Raw genomic sequence first — 26,662 nt, forward strand, 5'->3', positions numbered from 1 at the left:
TGGTGTAGGAAGCAGTGACGGGTGGAAGATGGAACTCCTCCATCCTAAGTCAGTATAAAGCGCCCTTATCGCGTCGTACCAAATTCACGTTGGGTCGTTCTGTCACTTCAAGGTTCATCACGGAGACGGGCTGCAGTTCAAGGTAATCATGCCACCACTGTTTGTCTTGTCAATTTGTTTCTTGGACAACACGGTTCTGTTTATGTAGTTGCGCAACCAGCCTGAACAATGTATATATACAGAGATAAAATGGTTTGTGATTTTATGCCCACAAGGCACAAGGTTAGACAGCACACCAGCTGCAGCCCAACAGCTAAACAATAAGACAAAAAAAAGAAAGAAAGAAAAGACACCTCAAGCAAAACTGTAGTCAGTGTTGCAGCCGTTTTAGATAAATAGTGTTTGTAGCAAATATGTACACAGAATACAGTATCAAATAAAAGTGTCTGGCACAATATTATCTCTACTGAACTGTCTGTAATTTGAGTAAAGATTATCTCTCCTGAACTGCCCAATTTGAGTAAAGATTATCTCTACTGAACTGCCTAATTTGAGTAAAGATGATCTCCCTACTGTACTGTCTGTAATTGAGAGTGCAGAAGGGCTGGTCAGTGGCACCACACACACACACATGCACACGCAAACGCACAGACACACACACACACACACAAACACACAGACACACACACACACATACATGAACACACACGCGCACACACACACACACACAGTCTTTACAGCAGATGTGTGGCTGCAGCAGTTACCTGTGCTGGAGCTGATAGTCTCTTTGCCAGTAACATGCCCCAGCAGGTCATACTGGTTGAGCCTGGAGCCGTCCTCCGCTACTGCGACAGACATGTTCTGGCCTTTGGTCCAAAGGTAAACCACCTCATTGTTAGTGTAGGCATCTAGACAGGGAGACATGCACGGCGATTAGCGATACTAAACACTCCAGATCTGCAGTAGTGAATGGCCACTACTGTAGAAACAGAAGCTCCAGATCTGTAGTAGAGAATGGCCACTACTGTAGAAACAGAAGCTCCAGATATGCCGTAGTGAATGGCCACTACTGTAGAAACAGAAGCTCCAGATCTGCAATAGAGAATGGCCACTACTGTAGAAACAGAAGCTCCAGATCTGCAATAGAGAATGGCCACTACTGTAGAAACAGAAGCTCCAGATATGCAATAGAGAATGGCCACTACTGTAGAAACAGAAGCTCCAGATCTGCAATAGAGAATGGCCACTACTGTAGAAACAGAAGCTCCAGATATGCAATAGAGAATGGCCACTACTGTAGAAACAGAAGCTCCAGATCTGCAATAGAGAATGGCCACTACTGTAGAAACAGAAGCTCAATATCTGCAATAGAGAATGGCCACTACTGTAGAAACAGAAGCTCCAGATCTGCAGTAGTGAATGGCCACTACTGTAGAAACAGAAGCTCGATATCTGCAATAGAGAATGGCCACTACTGTAGAAACAGAAGCTCCAGATATGCAATAGAGAATGGCTACTACTGTAGAAACAGAAGCTCGATATCTGCAGTAGAGAATGGCCACTACTGTAGAAACAGAAGCTCCAGATCTGCAGTAGAGAATGGCCACTACTGTAGAAACAGAAGCTCCAGATCTGCAGTAGAGAGTGGCCACTACTGTAGGACATAATCGTGCAGTGTGCTTTCTCCAGCACACAGACACATCCTGCATGATTAGCACGCAGTTTATTTGTATTAATAATATGTATTTTAAGGAAAGGGGCAAGAAGTAATGTGAAAATGAACAGGTGAAATACCTTGTATTTCAATAAAACCATGAGCAGAGAGAATCATGGAAAAAACAGAAATATAAATATAATTCTTGATGGCAGCCTGGAGTTTGCCAATTCAATTTTAATGGCCAGAGAGAGTTATTGTTTTATTCTGTTGTAAGGCCATGAATTAAATCTGACTGAGATGCATTAACATTAATGCTACCTAATATATAATTAAATGCAGCTGGTTACAGAGAGTATTCTTTTATCCTAAAACAGTTTGAAATTTGAATATTATGGATGCTACGCTACATTTCCAAAATTATGTGGACACCCCTTCTAATTAGTGGTTTTGGCTATTTCAGCCACACCCATTGCTAACAGGTGCATACAATCAAGCATAAAGCCACACAATCTCCGTTGACAAACACTGGCTGTAGAATGAGTAGTACTGCAGAGCTCAGTGACGTTCAACATGGCACTGTCATAGGGTGCCACCTTTCCAATAAGCCAGTTTGTCAAATTTCTGCCCAGCAAAAGCTGCCACAGTCAACTGTCGACTAAAGCTCTGGGGCTGTTTTCCATGGTTTGGGCTAGGCCGCTTAGTTCAGTGAAGGAAAATCTTAATGCTACAGCATACAATGACATTCTAAAGAACTGTGCTCTTCCAGCTTTGTGGCAACAGCCTTCATCATCAGTGGTGAGTATCTGAGACAACCCAACCCTTATGATCAGTGGTGTCTCAGACAACCAAACCTTTATGATCAGTGGTGAGTATCTCAGACAACCCAACCCTTATGATTAGTGGTGAGTATCTCAGACAACCCAACCCTTATGATCAGTGGTGAGTTATTACTGATCACACGGCATTATGCATGCAGATACTGCAACTGAAGGCATTCAACACTTACAGCTTCCAAACTTCAATGGACAAGCATGAGCATCCATTGGGAAATCTTCCAAATGCATGGGGCATTCAGCGTGGATCGTTAGCCTGCAGAAGAAAGGAAAATAAAGAAAAGGGGGGGAAAGAAAAGCAGCTTTATTAAAGTGGACTCCAGCAGGGTGAATAAGAGGTGAAATTATGGCTGAGTGTGGCTGTGCTTTGCTGTTTAAGCCAAACTCTGCACCGCTCACCCCTTTCAACAAGTGACCTTGATTTCCCCCCGATTTACCCTGCTCACCTCCCTCAAACCCCATCAGGCTTTCAGCAGCTCAGGTGAGAATTCATAATGGCGTTTCCACTCAGAATCCCCATCACTCTGGGGCCCTGGAGAGCTTTTACAGGCTCGCCCTGTTCTGATTGGATGTTGTGCTGAGAGGGTCCTTGGGTCTAAGATGAAACTGACATTCAGCTCCATGAAAAACACGAGCAGGACAGCCATGTAGCCATGGTGGCCTGGCAGTGAGCAAGTCTACACCTTGATTCTGTTGCCTGTGATTGGTCTAGACCCTGACTCTGCAGCCTGTGATTGGTCTAGACCCTGACTCTGCAGCCTGTGATTGGTCTAAGCCCTGACTCTGCTGCCTGTGATTGGTCCAGACCCTGTGTGTGTGTGCCCTATGTGGGGTATAGGCCCAGTGTTTGGGTGCTGTGTTCAGCATAGACCCTGTGTTTTGCATAGGCCCTGTGCTGGGTGCTGCATTTAGTGTAGGTCCTGTGTTTGGGCCCTATGTTTGGCATAGGTCCTGTAGCCCTGTGTTTTGCAGAGGTCTGCATGGGCATGAAATTGAAGCAGAACTCAGCCCATACCCGAGACCTTGAGACCCAACCTGACCCTGCCCGGCTGGTGCTGCTAAATTTGAAAATCGAACCCGATCCAAAACAGAAATCACTTACAGACGCGGTTTGACAATTCTTTGCTCAGCAGCTATGCGCGCGAGTTATAGCAATAATTACCATGTCGCAGTTGACTATATTTTACTTCCATATGGGAAAGGACCAAGGCACAGCGGCCCATCAGCACAGCAGTGTGGAAGGCTAATAAACCATTTGTCTTACTGGCTAGTAGCGATCAAGCACAGTACACATCCAGTTTTTATCAGCTGGCTTACCAGACCCATTTGCTTTAGCCTACGTATCTCACTAGAGCCTTCGCCACCAGAAGTTTCCACTAATTCTTGGACGATATCTCTAAGTTAGGTCTTCTTGCTGTCGTAGGTCAAAATAGCACTGCAAGCCCTATGGTATACGACCAGTGAGCTCTGTATCTGTTGTCAGAACAAGGTCATAATATTTCCACAATGAGGTGTTCCTGACACATTTGGTATTTTAAGAAGTACTGCCTAAATTTTTTATTTAATTTCATCCACTGCGAAGTTAGGGGCTCATGCACATAAACTTATTTTAACTAATTTTGCACATCTCTTTCTAGTTCATTTCTTTAAATAAAAATACATTTAAAACGTAAAATACGAATTCATTTTTACTTTATAGAAAACTCGAACCCGGTCCGAAACCAGAGGCTCTGTTGAATTCCGTCATGCTGTAGTTTGGACTCTGTGTTTGGTATAGGCCCTGTGTTTGGGTGCTGTGTTTGGTATAGGCCCTGTGTTTGGGTGCTGTGTTTGGTATAGGCCCTGTGTTTGGGTGCTGTGTTTGGTATAGGCCCTGTGTTTGAGTGCTGTGTTTGGCATAGGCCCTGTGTTTGGGTGCTGTGTTTGGCATAGGCCCTGTGTTTGGGTGCTGTGTTTGGTATAGGCCCTGTGTTTGGGTGCCGTTTGGTATGGTTAGGGTTAGCGTTAGGTATAGGTATATTTGGTGTAGGTCCTGTGTGTTTGGGGCCAGTGTTTGGTATGGGTTCTGTGTTTGAGAGCTGTGTTTGGTATGATTAGGGTTAGGTATAGGTATATTTGGTACAGGTCCTGTGTGGGGCATAGGTCCTGCGACTGGTATGGTTGGGGCTAGGTATAGGTATGGTATATTTGGTATAGGCCCTGTGTTGGGCATAGGCCCTGTGTTTGGCACAAGTCCTGTGTTTGTCAGTTTCTTGCTCAGCAGGTCCCAGTCCTACATTCCCATCATCACCCAGGCCTGGGCAGCTCATCTCTACACCTCTGCACCCATTCCAGGGAAAAATAAAATCAAAGAGAAAAACGCTCAACACTTCCCCCCGCTCAAGCTGATTAGTTATTGACCCAGTGAAACTCATCAAATGGCTTCCTGGATGACCTGAGCAGATCAGCCTCATCAGCAGCAGGGCTGCCTCTCTGTTCCAGGCTCTGCTCCAAACAGCAGCCGCCCCTCAGCCTTCCCCCCGGAGAAGCCCTCTAATCTCATATTTCTCTCCCGCTCCTCCACTCTCAAGTGCACACAGTTCTTTAATGGCCCATCGCTCTTTCTTAGCGTGTAATATATGGCCCATCCACAGACACGCTGTTTGCACACACCTCCCACAGCCATAGCACTGCCAGCCATTCAAGCCAATACTTTATATGGTGCCAATTTCACTGGGCAAAGCCAGGCAGCTGCGCTATTTGAAATGCTTTCTTAGATACAATAAACTAAATATGTAGGTACAGAAGTATGCATCTAAGAAAGAAAAGGTCAGAACCCAGACCAAAGGAAGCGTCTGCAGGACGGGCTGCAGGGGCTTGGAGCTGTGTTTTACGCAAACAGTGCAGATGAGATGGGAAGTGTTTGGCTCTATCCACCTCCACACCCCCGAGGAAGGACAGGATGGACGTGCTCCTGTGAGAGTAACCCAGCGGTCTCTGAGTGCTCCTGTGAGAGTAACCCAGCAGTCTGAGTGCTCCTGTGAGAGTAACCCAGCGGTCTCTGAGTGCTCCTGTGAGAGTAACCCAGCAGTCTGAGTGCTCCTGTGAGAGTAACCCAGCGGTCTCTGAGTGCTCCTGTGAGAGTAACCCAGCAGTCTGAGTGCTCATGTGAGAGTACCCAGTGGTCTGAGTGCTCATGTGAGAGTAACCCAGCAGTCTGAGTGCTCCTGTGAGAGTAACCCAGCGGTCTGATACTTTCACAGAATTCCCTTCATTCATTTCACCTGTGAAAGAGAAAAAGGACCAGACAATGTGGAGGAGCGTGCAGAGCAGGGCCATCCGAGTGTCTCTCTCCACTCTGCCTCCACCCTGCCTCCCCCTGTACCCACCCTGCCTCCACCCTGTCCCCACCCTGCCTCCACTCTGTCTCCACCCTGTACCCACCCTGTCCCCGCCTTGTCTCCACCCTGCCTCCCCCTGTACCCACCCTGTCCCTACCTTGTCTCCACCCTGCCTCCCCCTGTATCCACCCTGTCTCCACCCTGCCTCCACCCTTTCTCCTCCCTACCTCCACCCTGTACCCACCCTGCCTCCATCCTGCCTCCCCCTGTACCCACCCTGTCTCCACCCTGTCTCCTCCCTGCCTCCACCCTGTCTCCTCCCTGCCTCCACCCTTAAGCGCTTAGTGAGATAAAGCCTTTTACCTCCTGGGTAATCCTCAGACATGATGGTGATGATGTTCTGGGCCCTGAAAATGAACTGCACTCCCAGGAAAAGAAGCACTTTGCAGTCGACGTTAATTAATGGGTCTCCTGCAGATTCTGTGTGGCCCGCCAGCCAGGGAACTGCCCCCAGACGCCCCAGCTCCCCCCCCCCACCTCCCACCACCTCCCACCACATCCGCATCCCAAAAAACAGGTGCATCGATCGCGCTGCTGCACCCGAGGTCCACAGCGCCTCGTCTCTGTCTGAATGGGGGGTGGGGGGGGGGGGGAGGGGGGGGGCTCACAGTGAATCTCTCCCCCATGAGAACACACCCCTGTCCCGCCAGCAGATCAGGGATGTGGGGGGGGGCAGACCTTTCTTGAGCGCCCCTCCCATTCCAGCCCACAGTATCCAGTACAACGCCCTGGGGCCTTACACTCCAGCCCCCCACCCCCAAAAATTATAATAAAAATGAGGTAAAGCTTTTCTGATTGGTTCATTTTGAATGATGCTACCTAAACACAAGGCCAAGATGAGCTGCATGTAGATGGCAATCAGCCAGAGAAAATTCCAGTAATTATCAAATTATTGGTTGTAGAAATGCTGTGAATTGTAAAGTATAGGCGTACAACAAACAAGCAATGTGCTGCTGCTACTGCAAAGCGAAGCTGCGGCTCTCTCTCACAAGGAGGAGAAGGGTGTGAACGAGGACAAAAAAACTAGAGAACTCCAGAATATAGGATGGGCACTTGGACCAGTTTATTTCACTAATCTACGTCAGGGTCTGGTTGCTTAGGAACCATGACAAGGGCTTTATTTCATGTGCACTTGAGAAGCAACCTGAATGTTTTCTTCCACTGTGATCCATTCAAGGGCAGAAACATCTGCCTGGAAACAGCCAAATAATGCCTCCACATGACAGGAGGTAAAGCAACCGAAATAAAACGCTTTTTCAAAAATGCTTCCGTTCAACACGAATCCGGCTAAAGCGTGCCTCTTCCTCAGTGACTCTTCCTCAGTGACTCTTCCTCAGTGACAGCTCAAAGCAGCAGCTGCTTGCTTCCTGTTTCTCCTCCCTGATTAATTTGTGCTGCTCCCCAAGAAGGGAGCAAATGCTTGAGTTATTACACCAGCAAAGGTGAGGTCTGATAAAGGCTGCAATACATTATATACTGCATATTTTGGAGCTAAAACAATAAATATATATGCTGTATAAATGAACTCTTCATTCATTACGTTGACAGAAAACATTTTTAAATGCTCATCTGGCTAAGGTGCAGTGAGCAAAATTATACATGATGCTTTTGCGAAAACAACAAGGCCTTCTATCATAAATGACATTCACTTCGATCAATATAATTTACCACTGACATTTACATTTATTGGCAAGACACTCACAGTGTCCATGTGTTCTGCTTACATACATTTAGGAGCAACCAAAACACTGTGCAGGCGGTACAGCGAAGCCAGCGACTAGCCTGCAGAAGCCCAAACACACGCGAGCAGCATTAATGGAGACCTGAATCACGTCCAAAGCCCTTCCAACTTTATCCTCAGCAGTAACGTCTTCGCTTTGTGTTCCAGAGGCCAGAAATAAGCCTGGACGTGGGATAATGCATGTGCGATAATGAATGCGGTGGTGTTTTTAAAAATTTATTTAATTGGCCTGAGCTGAAAATATGCCGCTATCCTAATTTAAAGAAAATCACACAGTGAACACTGCATGTGCCACTCATTGCCTGGCCAAACGAGGTGAGCATCGTGCCCTTTGTACGGAGCGATCCCCTCCTCCCCGCATTACGGCTAACAGGCTCTGGGCCTGGTTTCAGGCAACTGCAAGCGAAACTCAGCCCTACCTTTCAAATCCCAGTCAGAGAATGCGGGCGAGCTGCAGATTATTTGGTTGGACTGGACTTTAAACATCTATAAAATGATTGCTTCCTCTCTGGAGATAAGGCAGTAATAAAAAAAACAGTCATTTATTGTGTGCAGACTGAGTTATGAATTACACAGCGCTGAGCTCTGTGATTTCTGTCCTTCCCAAAAAAATGAAGGAAAAAATATCTATCCAAAATGGTTCCAAGAGCATATATAAAATATAGAAAATGCAAGGATTAGGATAGTGTTGCTGTTGTTGTTTTGTGTCATGCACACACACACGCACGCACGCACGCACATATGAGCCGTGGCCCCAGAGGGAGCACAGGGCTCGGTCCAAACACCACCATACACAGAGAATCCCAGCTCTACCCTAACCAATCCCAGCTCCTAGCTCTACCCTCACCAATCCCAGCTCCCAGCTCTACCCTAACCCTAACCGAGAACCAATCACAGGGTAACAAGCACAGTTACACATAGCTGAGCCAATCACAGGATAACAAAGCACAGTTACGCCTAGCTTAGCCAACCACAGGCTAACAAACATCATTTACACAAAGCTTAGCCAATCACAGGCTGCCAAACAGCCGCTTTGAGCAGCAGAGCCAATCACGGCTAAAAAACAGCAGCTACATGCAGCCCAGCCAATCACAGGCTAACAAACAGCAGCAACACTCAACCCAGCCAATCTCAGGCTAACGAACAGCAGCAACACTCAGCCCAGCCAATCACAGGCTAACAAACAGCAGCTACACGCAGCCCAGCCAATCACAAGCTAACAAACAGCAGCTACACGCAGCTGAGCCAATCACAGGCTAACAAACAGCAGCTACACGCAGCTGAGCCAATCACAGGCTAACAAACAGCAGCTACACGCAGCTGAGCCAATCACAGGCTAACAAACAGCAGCTACACACAGCTGAGCCAATCACAGGCTAACAAACAGCAGCTACACGCAGCTGAGCCAATCACAGGCTAACAAACAGCAGCTACACACAGCTGAGCCAATCACAGGCTAACAAACAGCAGCTACACGCAGCTGGGAGGGGGGGGACCCCCATGTGCAGGGACCCTGTATTTCACACCTCACCTGCAGTGCATTAATAATTCATAGTGTGTAACAAACATCTTTTTTCTGAAGCTGAAGCATAAGGGCTGTGTATGGCTGTGGCTCTTAAGGGAGCCTCTGCGCAGCAAACAGCCTTCATATCGGGGGGGGGGGGGGGGGGGGGGGGGGGGCAGGGGGGGGTCTGCGCCCAGGCTTGGGCTTGTAAACAGACGTTTGCACGTTTCCCAGGAGTACGGCTGCCAGTGTATCCTTAACCCAATTCGCTCCAGTAAACATACTTTAACGGGTGCCAGGCACGCCATGCAAGCCAGCTCAGATACAGGAGGGTCTACTGAACAAATAAAAGATTAAAAAACTAACTCACCACATCCTGCAGTCTCACCTGAGACTTAACGCTTGTTTTATTCTTTCAATTACATTTTCAGAGCACAGGAAATGTAGTACAGTTAAACCAGAGGGTCTTCAATTCTGAATTTGTTATTGTATTCAGGCATCTATGAAGTGGCAAAAATAATAAACACAATGGATGGCATTTTTGTTCCCAAAGCACTTTGTGGGGAAGAAGGGAAACTCTGCTCAAGGCCCACCAATGTGCAGCTCCTCCTGGGTGAGGCACGGCAGCCATTTTGGATGTGCCTCACCATTTCTTGGTTGACCAGCACACACAGCGCTGGACATGACGCAAAGTCACTCTCCGTAGAATGAGACCTACTCATCTGCTTCCATACGAGCAGAATGCTTAATCGAGCATCCACACGGCAGCTCTGAAAATATGTTTCTTTCCCCCTTCAGCAGCTCAACGGAGCCTTAATTAATCATCAACCATCCAGTTAGGAAGCAGGTCACTGATCAGCACTGAGAATACAGGCCCACATGGAAGCACCGGGCTCTCCTCATACCGTCAGCCCCCCTAAGGGTGTGTTCCCGCCAACGCAGGGGCCCCAGCCCCCTAAGGGTGTGTTCCCGCCAACGCAGGGGCCCCAGCCCCCTAAGGGTGTGTTCCCACTGACGCAGGGGCCCCAGCCCCCTAAGGGTGTGTTCCCGCCAACGCAGGGGCCCCAGCCCCCTAAGGGTGTGTTCCCGCTAAAACAGGGCCCCCAGCCCCCTAAGGGTGTGTTCCCGCCAACGCAGGGGCCCCAGCCCCCTAAGGGTGTGTTCCCGCCAACGCAGGGGCCCCAGCCCCCTAAGGGTGTGTTCCCACTGACGCAGGGGCCCCAGCCCCCTAAGGGTGTGTTCCCGCCAACGCAGGGGCCCCAGCCCCCTAAGGGTGTGTTCCCGCTAAAACAGGGCCCCCAGCCCCCTAAGGGTGTGTTCCCGCCAACGCAGGGGCCCCAGCCCCCTAAGGGTGTGTTCCCGCCAACGCAGGGGCCCCAGCCCCCTAAGGGTGTGTTCCCACTGACGCAGGGGCCCCAGCCCCCTAAGGGTGTGTTCCCACTAACGCAGGGGCCCCAGCCCCCTAAGGGTGTGTTCCCACTAACGCAGGGGCCCCAGCCCCCTAAGGGTGTGTTCCCGCCAACGCAGGGGCCCCAGCCCCCTAAGGGTGTGTTCCCGCCAACGCAGGGGCCCCAGCCCCCTAAGGGTGTGTTCCCACTGACGCATATGCATGCATCATGACTATAGCGCCACCAAGTGACCAATCAGGGCCAAAATACTCCCACAGTAATCCACGTAACTGTGCCACGTGTCATAAAATTTGAAGAGCCCTTGGACCTGCTGTTTGGACCCCTAAAAATGCCTGTTTATGCAAGAGAAATAGAATACCTCAAAAACAGCAACACGTCTGTGAGTAATAATGGTAATTCTAATTCCATCCAACAGTTGAAAAACCCTGAATAATGAAAAAAATATTCAACGGGATTCACAATAGGCCAAAATCAATTGTTCAGTTCAATACCACCAAGCTAATCTCAAACTACACGCATCCTTGACTCTGAGTCTGAAATAAACGCAAGCATTAGTTTTTTTTTGCAGTTCATTTTGGTGATGCTGAACTCAGTAAACTATGCTTGTGCTGAAAAACGCCATGTTTGCATTTATTTGTAAGTGAAGTTTAAATTCAAGTGTAGACTGAATGGAAAAAGGTTTGACGAGACACACATGGTGCTGAGAGAAGAGAAATGAACACTAGGACAGGAAGTAAAACATTGGATAGGAACACAAAAGAACAGTCATACAGGAAGGTAAAAGCAGAGGGGAACAGAAAGGAACAGTATGGCAGGGAGGTAAATAAAGTGGGAGAGAACAGACAGGAATAGTAGGGCAGGAAAGTAAAGGGAGTGGGGGTCTGCTCCACAGACATGACCGCACACGGCACCTCACAGCTCCTTTTGTGTCCTGGCATATTGATCCCCCCCCCCCCCCAACTCCCTCACGCCCCTGCAGAAGTGCTTACTCCGGCAGAATGCATTTCTGCGAAGTGTTAATGCTACTGACAGGGAAAGAAATACATTAGGTGCTACATTCGAAGGCGAGCGGTGAAATTGGAAAAGGGGGGGTGGGGGTGGGATTACATGCGAGCGAAAAGCAATACACCATTTTCTTAATAAATTTATCATGTGCTCCACAGGCGCAGAAGTGTCAACATTACAGCCGGTGATATGCAGGGAAACACAGACTGTGCTTCAGAGTGTCACATGAATACACCTAATTATGCGCTTACCAGTCCCCTGCGTGCTGCAGTGTAAGATCTTAAACTCTCACACTTAAGAGCTTCCACACAAAATCATTTTTTAATATCTTATTTTAGAAAGCCCTTTGAGTGCTAAGTTCCAAAGAGCGCTACATAAGTAAAATTATTATTATTATTATTTAAACGTTTTGATTAGCATGGAGGAACCGAGCTGCAGTATTCCGTAGAACAGCAGCAGGATCCCGAGGGCCCCGGCCTGACCCCCACAGCTGCCCCGGCCTCACCCCCACAGCTGCCCCGGCCTCACCCCCACAGCTGCCCATAGCTGCCCCGGCCTCACCCCGACAGCTGCCCCGGCCTCACCCCCACAGCTGCCCATAGCTGCCCCGGCCTGACCCCCACAGCTGCCCCGGCCTGACCCCCACAGCTGCCCCGGCCTCACCCCCACAGCTGCCCCGGCCTCACCCCCACAGCTGCCCCGGCCTCACCCCCACAGCTGCCCATAGCTGCCCCGGCCTCACCCCCACAGCTGCCCCGGCCTCACCCCCACAGCTGCCCATAGCTGCCCCGGCCTCACCCCCACAGCTGCCCATAGCTGCCCCGGCCTCACCCCCACAGCTGCCCCGGCCTGACCCCCACAGCTGCCCCGGCCTCACCCCCACAGCTGCCCATAGCTGCCCCGGCCTCACCCCCACAGCTGCCCATAGCTGCCCTGGCCTCACGTCCACAGCTGCCCTGGCCTCACCTCCACAGCTGCCCACAGCTGCCCTGCCCTCACCTCCACAGCTGCCCCGGCCTCACCCCCACAGCTGCCCACAGCTGCCCTGCCCTCACCTCCACAGCTGCCCACAGCCATTACGCTCACATCAGAAATGCCCTTTTTTAGGAGGACTCTGTCTAAGCACTTTCACTTTGAAACAAAAAGCATATTTCTGGGATAAAGTGAACAAAAAAGTTTTTTTGCATTTTTCCATAACACAGGTTACTGTTAAATGTGAAGGCCCACCATCCCCACCCCACATCCCCTCATCCCCCCACCCCCCACCCCCCACCCCCACCAAAGCTGCTTCCTCCGCAGATCCCGTCTGATTGCTGGGGGCATTATCTCACACATTTCCTGGCTACAGCAGGAACCACTCAGCAGCCAGCCTCATTAATCACACACCTGTGCCAGTATGGCAGACTCAGAACAGACTCAGAACAGAGTCAGTGCAGTCAGAACAGAGTCAGTGCAGAGTCAGAACAGAGTCAGTGCAGTCAGAACAGAGTCAGTGCAGAGTCAGTGCAGTCAGAACAGAGTCAGTGCAGAGTCAGAACAGAGTCAGTGCAGTCAGAACAGAGTCAGTGCAGAGTCAGAACAGAGTCAGTGCAGTCAGAACAGAGTCAGTGCAGAGTCAGAACAGAGTCAGTGCAGTCAGAACAGAGTCAGTGCAGAGTCAGAACAGAGTCAGTGCAGTCAGAACAGAGTCAGTACAGAGTGAGTGCAGTCAGAACAGAGTCAGTACAGAGTCAGTACAGAGTGAGTGCAGAGTCAGTACAGAGCCAGTACAGAGTCAGTGCAGAGTCAGAACAGAGTCAGTGCAGTCAGAACAGAGTCAGTGCAGAGTCAGAACAGAGTCAGTGCAGTCAGAACAGAGTCAGTGCAGAGTCAGAACAGAGTCAGTGCAGTCAGAACAGAGTCAGTGCAGAGTCAGAACAGAGTCAGTGCAGTCAGAACAGAGTCAGTACAGAGTGAGTGCAGAGTCAGTACAGAGCCAGTACAGAGTCAGTGCAGAGTCAGTACAGAGCCAGTACAGAGCCAGTGCAGAGGCAGTGCAGTCAGAACAGAGTCAGTACAGAGTCAGTGCAGTCAGAACAGAGTCAGTGCAGAGTCAGAACAGAGTCAGTACAGAGTCAGTGCAGTCAGAACAGAGTCAGTACAGAGTGAGTGCAGAGTCAGTACAGAGTCAGTACAGAGTCAGTACAGAGTCAGTACAGAGTCAGAACAGAGTCAGAACAGAGTCAGTACAGTCAGTGCAGTCAGAACAGAGTCAGTACAGAGTCAATACAGAGTCAATGCAGTCAGAACAGAGTCAGTACAGAGTCAGTACAGAGTCAGAACAGAGTCAGTACAGTCAGTGCAGAGTCAGTACAGGCCCAGTGCGGTGGCCTCTTGCCTCTCCACAGTCCACCTTAATCCCTATCATTAAAAACACATTAGGCCTGAACCCTTCCCCTGTCCCGTCAGGGCAAAGTCCCTATCTTAAAAATATGCTCAGAGGATTAAATGTGATATATGAAGCTTGATCTCCTTGGATACCTGCCATAGCAGCCTCAGATAGGATCATCACAATGAGGCCTGTAGCACACAGAGCAGTGCATCGTGGGAGCGATACGGGGGGGGGACTCACCGCATGGTGTACAGCAGGGTTCCGTTGTCCACCAGCCTCAGGAGTTTGTTGGGCGTGGTCATGTTGTGTGCGACAGATTTCTTGCCGTTATGGAAGAAGGTGTCTGGGGTCCAGATCTTGCTGGCCAGCAGGTTGTTGAGGGGAAGGACGTGCATGGGTCCATCGAACTTCAGCCTCTCGTCCCTCCAGCTCTGCCGGAAGAACACATCGATCGTGTACTCCTGGGGAGAGACGGAGAGCATGAAGGAATCATTACACACAACAACAGATTCATTTCGCTCATTTATCTTTGAGAGAAGGAAGAGTGCACACTCTTTGCTCCTTAATTTAATTTTTAAAAATGAAATGTCTTCATCAGGGTGAAGAAACGTGGATGGCATTTTGTTAAACTGAAAGAGCAGAGGTTGTGCCATATTCCTTTTGGAATGTTTATCTGCCATTGATTTGCACCTTTTTAATGACTAGGTGTGCATCATCTTATTTACAAATCTAACAGACTTTTAATGCCAATTCTCAATTAATTGAACTACTCATCTGAAAAATGTAAAACGGGCAAAACACACTAATGATGCTACTGATGTTACTGCAAAATCCTACTTTGCCCTGTGGTTGTTCTTTCCTGGCTTCAGTCCCACCAGCCTCAATCACCCTCAGCCCCCATCAGCCCCCACCAGCCTCAATCAGCCTCAGCCCCCATCAGCCCCCACCAGCCTCAATCAGCTTCAGCCCCCACCAGCCTCAATCAGCCTCAGTCCCCACCAGCCTCAATCAGCCTCAGCCCCCACCAGCCTCAATCAGCCTCAGCCCCCATCAGCCCCCACCAGCCTCAATCACCCTCAGACCCAATCAGCCCCCACCAGCCTCAATCAGCCTCAGCCCCCACCAGCCTTAATCACCCTCAGCCCCCACCAGCCTCAATCAGCCACAGCCCCCACCAGCCTCAATCACCCTCAGCCCCCACCAGCCTCAATCACCCTCAGCCCCCACCAGCCTCAATCACCCACAGCCGCCATCAACCCCCACCAGCCTCAATCAGCCTCAGCCCCGATCAGTCTAAATCACCCTCAGCCCCCTCCAGCCTCAGCCCCTATGCTGGGGGGGGGGGGTGCTAGATGTACGGTATGCTGCAGGGGGTTAGACAAAGCTGGCAGGGGTAAAGAGCTTTTCTGAAAACTAAATCACCTCCTGGGTAGAAAAAATATTTCCTTTCACGATTAAATAAAATCCATTTATGATAGATTAAATAAAATCCATTTATGATAGATTAACTCAAATCAAGTATGTAAAGCCAGTAGGTGGTATTTTCTGTATTTACATACGGAAAAGTAAGCCAGCCTACTTCTCCCCTTAATGCTACATGGGGGAGGGGGTGTATATGCCAGTAGCATATGAAACTAAATTAAAGACACTTTCTTTGCAGGCTGCCATTGCCATATCAGCCTGTTAAATCAGTGTACCCCTAAAGAGACAGGGTCTGTTATACCAGTGTACCCCTAAAGAGACAGGGTCTGTTATAACAGTGTACCCCTAAAGAGACAGGGTCTGTTATACCAGTGTACCCCTAAAGAGACAGGGTCTGTTATACCAGTGTACCCCTAAAGAGACAGGGCCTGTTAGAACAGTGTACCCCTAAAGAGACAGGGTCTGTTATACCAGTGTACCCCTAAAGAGACAGGGTCTGTTATACCAGTGTACCCCTAAAGAGACAGGGTCTGTTATACCAGTGTACCCCTAAAGAGACAGGGCCTGTTAGAACAGTGTACCCCTAAAGAGATAGGGTCTGTTAGAACAGTGTAACCCTAAAGAGACAGGGTCTGCTATACCAGTATACCCCTAAAGAGACAGGGTCTGTTATACCAGTGTACCCCTAAAGAGACAGGGTCTGCTATACCAGTATACCCCTAAAGAGACAGGGTCTGTTAGAACAGTGTACCCCTAAAGAGACAGAGTCTGTTATACCAGTGTACCCCTAAAGAGACAGGGCCTGTCAGAACAGTGTACCCCTAAAGAGACAGGGTCTCACGCAGTCTATACCAGCTGTACGCGCTGCTCTGAGCATGCATTAGGCTCCCAACCCCCCCGCTAAGACCATCACGGAAACACCGCCATCTTGTTCAAAGAGCCTTTGATGTGGGTCTGGGGGGGGGGGGGGGGGGTGGGGGGCACAGGCATGACTCGCGTCGCCGCGGGCAACTCCAAACGTGCTCTGGAAACACAGGAAGGCAGCGTGAGGACATGCCCCGGATGCTTTCCTCCCGTATCCTGCGAATGCTGATCGCAGATAAGAAGCTGTTTACTCAGCCAGGGAATGGTAATGAAGGCGGCCGCTCAATCTCCGCCTGCCCTGCACGGGCCCTTCACTGTCATCGCCTAATAGACTAAGAGTCCACACATCAGCACGATATGACAGCAGAAATGGAAGCTGACATTATTTATTTGCCCATAGATGGAAAGACTCTCTGGAACTGCGGCACTAAATCCTGTATATCTTTGGGCTATTTCAGTCTGTTAACCACACATTGCTTCTTGTTTAAAATCTTCTCCCCAACTGCATGAAACGCCAGTTGTTGGAATTTCTTTTTACATCTCTTAAAAATACTGTAATCCATGTAAGAAAAGGCTGTGGACTTTGCATTTACTTTAAGTACGGACATTTCCCACTTCTCTCTCACTCACTGACATTCACTGACATAACGACATAACAGACTCAAAGCAAGAGAGGATTATAGGGCCAAATGGCAGCATGCAGCATGATTTGGGAAAACAAGCCTCAGGCCAGGAGAAGGAGAGGGTTAAACCAGCCTCAGGCCAGGAGAAGGAGAGGGTTAAACCAGCCTCAGGCCAGGAGAAGGAGAGGGTTAAACCAGCCTCAGGCCAGGAGAAGGAGAGGGTTAAACCAGCCTCAGGCCAGGAGAAGGAGAGGGTTAAAATCTTTTTTAAAAGGGAATCATCTCCTGTGTTGAAAAACAAGAAGCGGTGATTTTGAGCTGAATGATAGTAAGGAGCTGAACTTTGAGCTCAGTCCCTGTGAGGGAAAAGAAATCGGATTCTCTGGTTTTTCATTTTCCTTGTTTTGGCATCCAAATGTGGGTTTGCAGCACAGAACGAAAATTCCTGGGACAGATACTGTGTCTGAAGACATGCATACAAGCACACCATTTTTACTCTGCCCCACCTATCAGTGTGCATTTGAAACAGGAGAATGGAGTCAGCTCCCCTTCTTCATCACCATTACCACCATTAAGCACTGAGGGACATGTTCTGGAGACAGACACAACCCACTGAGGAACACAGGTTTGTGCTGTCTGAGGTCACCGAGGGCAACCGTCTCTCAGTCAGTGCCATTTCCCCTGCAGCTCCAGGGCCTTTCTACAGATCCCAATCAAGATCCCATTCCAGATCCCAATCAAGATCCCATTCCAGATCCCAATCAAGATCCCATTCCAGATCCCAATCAAGATGCCATTCCAGATCCCAATCAAGATGCCATTCCAGATCCCACTCAAGATCCCATTCCAGATCCCAATCAAGATCCCATTCCAGATCCCAATCAAGATCCCATTCTAGATCCCAATCAAGATGCCATTCCAGATCCCACTCAAGATCCCATTCCAGATCCCAATCAAGATCCCATTCCAGATCCCAATCAAGATGCCATTCCAGATCCCACTCAAGATCCCATTCCAGATCCCAATCAAGATCCCATTCCAGATCCCAATCAAGATCCCATTCCAGATGCCATTACAGATCCCAATCAAGATCCCATTCCAGATCCCAATCAAGATCCCATTCCAGATGCCATTACAGATCCCAGATTCTAGTTCAGATCCCAGTCCAGAATCCAATCCAAATCTTAGTCCAGAATCCAATCTAGATTCCAATCCAGATCCCATTCTAGTTCCAGTCCAAATCCTGTTCCAGATCCCATTCAAAACCCTATGCAAGATTCCAGTCCAGAATCCAATTACAGTAGAGTCATGTTTTCTGCCAAAAATCTTGACAAAAAAATCACACGAGCCCATGAACAAAACACAAAGTTTTTTTCTTCATCAAAAATAAACACTTTGCATTTCAAAGTATATTTAATGGTGCCTCTTCCAGTAGTTGTACAATCTTAAACCCCGCTATTTTGTTTTCTGACTTAATTACACTTCACTTCCTGTACACAATTAGTGCCTGCCTACTCCCTAGTCTTTGGCACTATCCTTTAAGAATTTAGCTTCTCCCTTTTAAGTTGTTCGTCTAAATCAATTACAGCACATGGAACACTCTAATTATGAAACCAGAAGCCCAGCGGAAGCACCAAAACAAAACATAAAGAAGAGAGAATCACACATATGTATTTTAGATGGAGTTTCTCTTATTTTAGAGATGAAATATCATACAGAAGACAAGCCAGTTGTTTCAATTTCATACTGTTTGCATCAGAAGGAAACACTTGAATATTAATCACTGACTTCCAAACTCATGTTTCTAAAGATGACTTCGTAATCATGCTTTTATTATTTTTTTAAAAAGGCTTCAACCCCATCAAGCTCCTCCCAGTCATCTATCCAAACTTAATAAGACAGACACAAACTCACGGTATAAAGCTTGGATATGCCGGGTTGGTTTGTTGGGAATAAGAAACTCAAGGTGAAGAAATGCATACCTCTTTTAATGAAAGCAAATTAGCACCGATTCAATGTGGGATTTAATTTAATGATCCAAAGAACTGGAGCGGATTCCCAGAGGGCTGGGCTGGGAGGCCTGCACTGGGCCTGCTGGCTCCCCTCCAGGGGGAGAATGATTGATTCCTCATCTACAGGCTTCAGAAGGAAAATAAACACACACAAACACACAAACTAGCCAAGTGGCATGCACTGACCTTTCCAAACTCCTCTCATCACAGGACTCAGAAGTCTGAGTGCCGGTTAGTGGGAGCATTTGGCCAGTACAGTACATCCCTCAGGACGGCAGGCTTAGGGTCTGGGGGGGGGGGGGGGGGGGGGGGGGGGGGGGGGGGAGTGGCAGCGTACTCTCATTCTCAGGAGGATGGGAGGAAACAGGTCTGGAAATTGCACACTTTTTGAAAGCAGGACATTTGAAGCGTACTCCCCAGGGAAGAGTGCTTCTGTCCAGTGAAGGTCGATTCCTCTGTCAGGGAAATGAAAGATTAGCCTACAGAGGCTAAAGCTAAATATTTAGGTTAAAAGACATAAAGAAAGCAGTCTTCAGCTGTGAGACCAGCTTTCAGCTATAAGACCAGCTTTCAGCTGTAAGACCAGCTTTCAGCTGTAAGACCAGCCTTCAGCTATAAGACCAGCCTTCAGCTATAGGACCAGCCTTCAGCTGTGAGATCAGCCTTCAGCTATACGACCAGCTTTCAGCTGTGAAATCAGCCTTCAGCTATACGACCAGCCTTCAGCTATAAGACCAGCCTTCAGCTATAAGACCAGCCTTCAGCTGTAAGACCAGCCTTCAGCTATAAGACCAGCCTTCAGCTGTAAGACCAGCCTTCAGCTATAAGACCAGCCTTCAGCTATAGGACCAGCCTTCAGCTGTGAGATCAGCCTTCAGCTATACGACCAGCCTTCAGCTGTGAGATCAGCCTTCAGCTATATGACCAGCCTTCAGCTATAAGACCAGCCTTCAGCTATAAGACCAGCTTTCAGCTATAAGACCAGCCTTCAGCTGTAAGACCAGCCTTCAGCTGTGATACCAGCCTTCAGCTATAAGACCAGCCTTCAGCTGTAAGACCAGCCTTCAGCTATAAGACCAGCCTTCAGCTATAAGACCAGCCTTCAGCTGTGAGACCAGCCTTCAGCTGTGATACCAGCCTTCAGCTGTGAGACCAGCCTTCAGCTGTGAGATCAGCCTTCAGCTATAAGACCAGCCTTCAGCTACACGACCAGCCTTCGGCTATGAGACCAGCCTTCAGCTATGAGACCAGCCTTCAGCTATAAGACCAGCCTTCAGCTATAAGACCAGCCTTCAGCTATAAGACCAGCCTTCAGCTGTGATACCAGCCTTCAGCTGTGATACCAGCCTTCAGCTACACGACCAGCCTTCAGCTATAAGACCAGCTTTCAGCTGTGAGACCAGCCTTCAGCTGTAAGACCAGCCTTCAGCTGTAAGACCAGCCTTCAGCTATAAGACCAGCCTTCAGCTATGAGACCAGCCTTCAGCTATAAGACCAGCCTTCAGCTGTGAGACCAGCCTTCAGCTGTGAGACCAGACTATGATTTCCTCCCACACAGCCAAACGCTCAGTGTTAAATCAGCTGTTATTGAGTGCATATGGTCCCAATTTGACTCATAAGCAGTCTGTTTGAGATTAATTAACACTGTCCATTGTACTTTGGACAGTATGCAAAGGATTTGCAACCAAGTACTAAATATTATGATCTTATATCAGATTATGTTAATTTTTCAAATCACTTTCCCTCTATTAAAATGGGGAGGGGGGGGGGGGGGGGGCAAAACAACAAAAATTGTGTCACTTTTCACTGTCCAAATACTTATGCACTCTGGTGTATCTGCCCTCATGACCCTTCCTGCAGTATAAATCTGCCACATTGGGAGATCCAGCATGGGAGTGACTCAGACTGGCACAATGAGACTCCAGTGCAGCACGTTCAGCCCGAGGAACAGCCATACACGGTCCAGAAAGCACCTTCTGACCGACCCTTAAACCCCATACAGTTAGGGTTAGGGGTTAGATACCCTTAAACACCATACAGTTAGGGTTAGGGTTAGGGTTAGGGGTTAGATACCCTTAAACACCAAACAGCTTTCACATTCTTTGGGATTCCTGTTGATTTTAGAATCCCATCTGCAATGAAGGACTTCTAACTAGCAATAAAAAATAAAAAGAACCAATAATGTACTGAAAAAAGTAGTTCTCTGTAGAACTGTAGAATAAAATGTGCAATTAACACTGGACAGAAGTGGGTTATGATGAACTTAATGAGCAACAGCACTAATTTAGGTAATGTACAAATATATAAATAAGGCATTCATCTTAACATTGAAAGCGGTAAAAAAAAACTTTCTAGACTGATATTCAGAACATTTTGAAACTGTGGCATGAAATGTACACAATTATAAAGGTAGAACACAAGAATGAAAATTCAACACGGCATGAATAAAGTAAGCGATTTAAGATTTGGTGGGAATGAATCGTGGAAGTTCTTAGACCCAGGTGTAAGTTTCAGGAGGGTTTTGACAAATATCCATGAAAGAAAGTGCTGACCAAAATTTCATGACAGAGTATAGTAAGGCAGAATAGCAGGAAATTGTTTTTGAGAGACTCACATAACTCAAAAACCGTACAACAAATCGCATTGTCCAATACAGTTTTTCCCCCACATAAGAGAACCATAAAGGTTTCAATCAACGATGGTTGCACTGGCGAATGAACTGCATTTCCCATGGTGCTGATACGTTCTGCAGTGGTGAATGAACTGCATTTCCCATGGTGCTGATACGTTCTGCAGTGGCGAATGAACTGCATTTCCCATGGTGCTGATACGTTCTGCAGTGGCGAATGAACTGCATTTCCCATGGTGCTGATATGTTCTGCAGTGGCGAATGAACTGCATTTCCCATGGTGCTGATATGTTCTGCAGTGGCGAATGAACTGCATTTCCCATGGTGCTGATACGCACTGCAGTGGCGAATGAACTGCATTTCCCATGGTGCTGATACGTTCTGCTGACAGTAGTCTCAGTGGCATGAGGCTTTTAATTAAACAAGAAGCATCATCATTCCTCCTCCTAATTAAGTCTGGCAAGATATTCCTTTAATTTTGGTGTATGTTCGCTACAATAAAAAGTCTATTAAGCCTTGTAGTCTGAGAAACAATGTCACTTCAGTGTAATATTTGCACAGATAAATTTATATCCATATTATAAGCTATGCTAAACTAACTCCTGAATGCTTTTACAAAATGGTGCATGTATTAAAACATAAAAAGACAAACCTAAAAGATTCAGGGAGATTATAGTACTTCCGGCTCTGAAAACTGCCTTCGAGTTTACAACCTTCAGTAACCACAGTGATGAACTTTTCACTCCATAGTGACGCACCTTCTGAATCATCAGCTCCATAAAGTTAGCTGGCCACAACAAAACAGACCCAGTTGACAGCCCCATCATGGGAAGTGGAGGACAGACATTTCAGCAAAGCAATGAGGATATTGGCTATGAGGTCAAATCAAGTCTTCCTAAAATGAGATGCCATTTAAATGATGTTATGGGCACTGACCTGCCACTGTACACAAAGGGGAGCATGCAAATGAGCTGTTTAAATGGAGTTTGTCCAAACATCTCTGTTTGTCTTCCGGTTCCAGAGCCAGAAAGATGGTGAGCTCCCAGGGGAAAGCACTTGAAAAGGTAATAAAAGAGAGTGGAGGAGGAGGAACAGACAAACTGCCAAAGGAAATCGCTGCTCCATCCGTGAGCATGCTCACTTTAACCGTGGATATGTGCCTTTTAATGTCAGAACAAAGTTCACCCAGCACCACATGAGATATTCATCCATCTAAAGCCATGGAATTCCTGCAGATACTGTACATGCACTTCATTATTATACGGCACACAGGGTTTAAGCAACATCTCATTACAGAAAGAGTCCCATCTGGAGGCTGCAGCCTCATTTCAGAAAGAGTCCCGTTTAAAGGCTGAAATATAAGTACTTTAAAAGTTATAGGGATTATAGAAAGCTTAAAAATGAACCGCAATACAGTGCCAAACTTTTTTTTAAATACATAAAAATACTCATTTGAAACAGGATCGAAAACTTTTTCTTTGTTATTTTGTAATCAGAATACGATGGGATGAATGTGACAGTTCACATACAGCAGAATGCCTCCACCAGTCCAAGTGATTGGATTAAATTGAAACGGCTAAACAAGCCTGTTTCACCAGAAACAGTGACAGATCAATAGTGTGTAAAGAAGGCTTATCTTCCTTGCTAGAGAATTAGAATGCATTAGACACCTTCCATTTAAAAACAGCCAGAGCATGCTGCCAAATTTAATTGATAAAAGGGGTTATCTGAAATCTTGTCTCATGTTTAATATTCATGAAACATCTTAGAAATTAGTTATGCACCATCAAAATGAATGTATGGAATGAGTTCTATTTAATGCTCCCTCAAATGCAATATCAAACAGGAAAACATCCAATAATAATCAGATATAACAGGCTTGTTTGACTTGTTTCCTCATAATTCAGCATTGAACAAGCATTTCACATGAAATATTCAGCAATAAAACAAAACCTATGTGATCAGAAAACAGGGCTAGTCTGCCACAGAGCTGATCTGTGTCCATTTTGTGAGAGCCCTGTGGATCCATTACTCAGCTGTGATTTGCATGGGGAGGCTCACGGCCTGCTGCAGCCTTAGAGCACAGTTTACTCTTTACTTACAGACATTTTAATGTGTGATGTGGCGCAACGAGATCTTCATTAATACCAGACATTTTAACAATGTGAATATGGTGAGAGGAGAACTTTGTGTTCTCACATGCAGAACACACAGAAAGCACACACAAGTAAACCTGACCAGGATAGAACCTGTTTGTTTGATTTTTCAAAAACATCACACCTAGTAAAGGAATTAAAATAGGTTTTTTTTCATTACATACAAAATAAAAACAGAAATACTTTCACTTTGATAGTCAACGTTTGGGACCTCTCACTCTCATGGATGAAGAAACAGCAGTCAGTTTACCCGCCCCCTCCTCTCTCTCTCTCTCCCCCCCCCTCTCTCTCCCCCCCCTCTCTCTCTCCCCCCCCTCTCCTCTCTCCCTCCCCCCCCCCCCCCACACGTTATCCAATGTGTTCGGACAGTTTTTCATTTCAGGCTCACAGGCACAACACATTTGGAGGCAGTGTGATTCAAGCAAACATCTCCTTTTATACAAAAAGTGTGCGTACAATCTCGGGTTTTCCTAAAAATTCAGCACAAGTTTAACACTACTATATAGTAAATGGTTTACACTGCACATGCACTTAGCTAATGCAGCTTTATCACATTTCACTGATTGCAGCGTTTAGACTGAACTCGCATGTTACCTGCAGAGTGTCCCCCCTTAGCAATCAGCAGCCCCTGCTGAGCATTACAAACAAAGTGCCAGCATAATCAGCGCGGTGTTGGCTTTATGCTTACTCTATGAATTATTCAAAATACAGTTTTTCTTTCAAAACATATAATACTAAATCACAGAACCTGTTGATTTGTTTCTGTGGTTTAGATAACATAAAATGATAAATGTGAAATATAAAATTTGGTTAACTGTTTGGTTAAATTTGGTTTACCATATGCCTGTATGGTAAAGTATAACCATGGTTAACCATAACTGCATAGTAAAGTATAACCATGGTTAACCATGCCTGTATGGTAAAGCATAAATAACCATGGTTAACCATGCCTTTATAGTAAAGTATAAGCATAGTTAACCATGACCATAGTGGAGGCACCACTCTGGTTATGAGGCTGCATGTTTCCTGAAGCTCCCTGCAGTCTGAACTCCAACCCGTCTGACTGATCTGCTGCTCTGTAGAGCTACCTGAGCAGCTTCTGACTGATCTGCTGCTCTGAAGAGCTACCTGGGCAGCGTCTGACTGATCTGCTGCTCTGTAGAGCTACCTGGGCAGCGTCTGACTGATCTGCTGCTCTGTGGAGCTACCTGAGCAGCGTCTGACTGATCTGCTGCTCTGTAGAGCTACCTGGGCAGCGTCTGACTGATCTGCTGCTCTGTAGAGCTACCTGAGCAGCGTCTGACTGGTCTGCTGCTCTGAAGAGCTACCTGGGCAGCGTCTGACTGATCTGCTGCTCTGTAGAGCTACCTGGGCAGCGTCTGACTGATCTGCTGCTCTGTAGAGCTACCTGGGCAGCGTCTGACTGATCTGCTGCTCTGTAGAGCTACCTGGGCAGCGTCTGACTGATCTGCTGCTCTGTAGAGCTACCTGGGCAGCGTCTGACTGATCTGCTGCTCTGTAGAGCTACCTGGGCAGCAGGGTCGTTAGTCACACAGTAATTATGCTGCACATCAATAGAAACATCATTCTGCCCACGCATGTTCTTTCAGATAAGTCAAGTGTACCGATTTCAATATGGATTAAATGTCTCCTCAAAGTCAATCTGGATGATTCACACCTGACAGCGATGCTCCAAGGAGCTGCAGCGGATGTTTTCCGACCCGCTGGCCAAACACAGGGTCTACTGGTGACTGAACACAGGGTCTACTGGTGACTGAACACAGGGTCTACTGGGACTGAACACAGGGTCTGCTGCTGGCCGAATGCAGGGTCTACTGGCAGGCCTCATATGGGGCCTGCAAGCCACAGCCTCTCATCAAGGTCAACCACAAGGTCAAAGCGCTCTCCCTGGGTCATCTCATCTGCTAAATAAAGACGCAGATCTAAGATCCTCACACCACTCATGGCATCATCATGCGCCGCCTTCGGGATCAGTTTCACACCGTCGTCTCCGCCGTGTCAGAACATCCGCCGCTCCCCTCCAGCGAAGACGCGCTCATCGTCTCCAGGCAACATGAGTCCTCTGGAGCGCGGCGGAAACAGACTCGCCGCTGTGGAGGTCAAGGCCTCTTCATCACGGCTCTGAGCGCCCCGCAGCGCGGGGGAGGGACTCTGGCCCAATGACATGCAAATTCTCAGAAACAACCGACCAATCGATGAGGAGGTCTGTGTGTGACAGTCTGGCGACGGAAGGACTGAGGTAACGACGACTGAGGTCCAGCTGACCGTGCGCTGCTACGCTGATGAAGAGTGTGTTTACCGCCCGCTCTTTCTGCTGAAACCTGCTGGCCTCATAAAAACCACCCAGAGGACGCAGCAGACGGGCAAAGCACCCTGACGCACCGCCCCCCACATCCTGACCTATTACTGATAGGCTGCGCATCCCCAGGTAGGAAATCTACCTGCGAATAGTCCAGACAGGGAACGCCTGGGCAGGGACTCCATCCCCAGACACACCGATATCCCAGACTCATCATCTCCTCCCGCTGTACCCAGGGCATCGGGTCCTGCTCATATTCTTTGCTCTTGATTTGGACTGGTCATGACGGTGGACAGTCTAAATGGTCTCAGTACCTGTGCCCAGCAGGTCTGAGTGATGAAGACAGGGAGCGTATGAACACACCGTTTATCAGCACAACACATCAGCCCCCACAGCGAGCACAGCGTATCCAGCCTGACAGCAGCACCACCATCATCATCATCATCATCGTCATCATCATCATCAGCCATCGATAAGACAACTGGTGCAAAATCACTCACTCATAACTCAAAATGTGCACACTTCTGTTTTAAAAACAAAGAAACACAGAGAACTGGATGCTGAAGATACATTAAATTCATGTGAAAACCAACTCAGCCACTTACTCCTGTGATCTGCTCTAGACAGAGCAAAGCTTTTTAATGCTTATTCATCCTTAACTGGAGCACCATCAGACTGCGGTGGAGAGCGAACTCGAGACGAGCAGAGACGTCAGACTAAAGAGGAAGTCACTGTG

At 47.8% G+C, this 26,662-nt stretch overlaps 1 protein-coding gene across 3 annotated transcripts in view; it reads right to left on the reverse strand.

Moving 5' to 3' along the window:
* The window catches only part of gabra3 (gamma-aminobutyric acid type A receptor subunit alpha3), a 93,976-nt gene that overhangs the window by 19,851 nt on the left and 47,463 nt on the right, over positions 1–26,662 (reverse strand). For all 3 annotated transcript variants that reach the window (XM_035434815.1, XM_035434817.1, XM_035434816.1), the window contains exons 5-7: positions 14,141–14,361; positions 2,664–2,746; positions 765–908 (exon numbers count right to left, since the gene is read on the reverse strand). In XM_035434815.1, the coding sequence (XP_035290706.1) occupies positions 765–908; positions 2,664–2,746; positions 14,141–14,361 (448 nt within the window). The remainder of the gene's footprint in view (positions 1–764; positions 909–2,663; positions 2,747–14,140; positions 14,362–26,662) is intronic.

This window comes from Anguilla anguilla, chromosome 9 (genome assembly GCF_013347855.1).
Source record: "Anguilla anguilla isolate fAngAng1 chromosome 9, fAngAng1.pri, whole genome shotgun sequence".
NCBI lineage: Eukaryota > Metazoa > Chordata > Actinopteri > Anguilliformes > Anguillidae > Anguilla > Anguilla anguilla.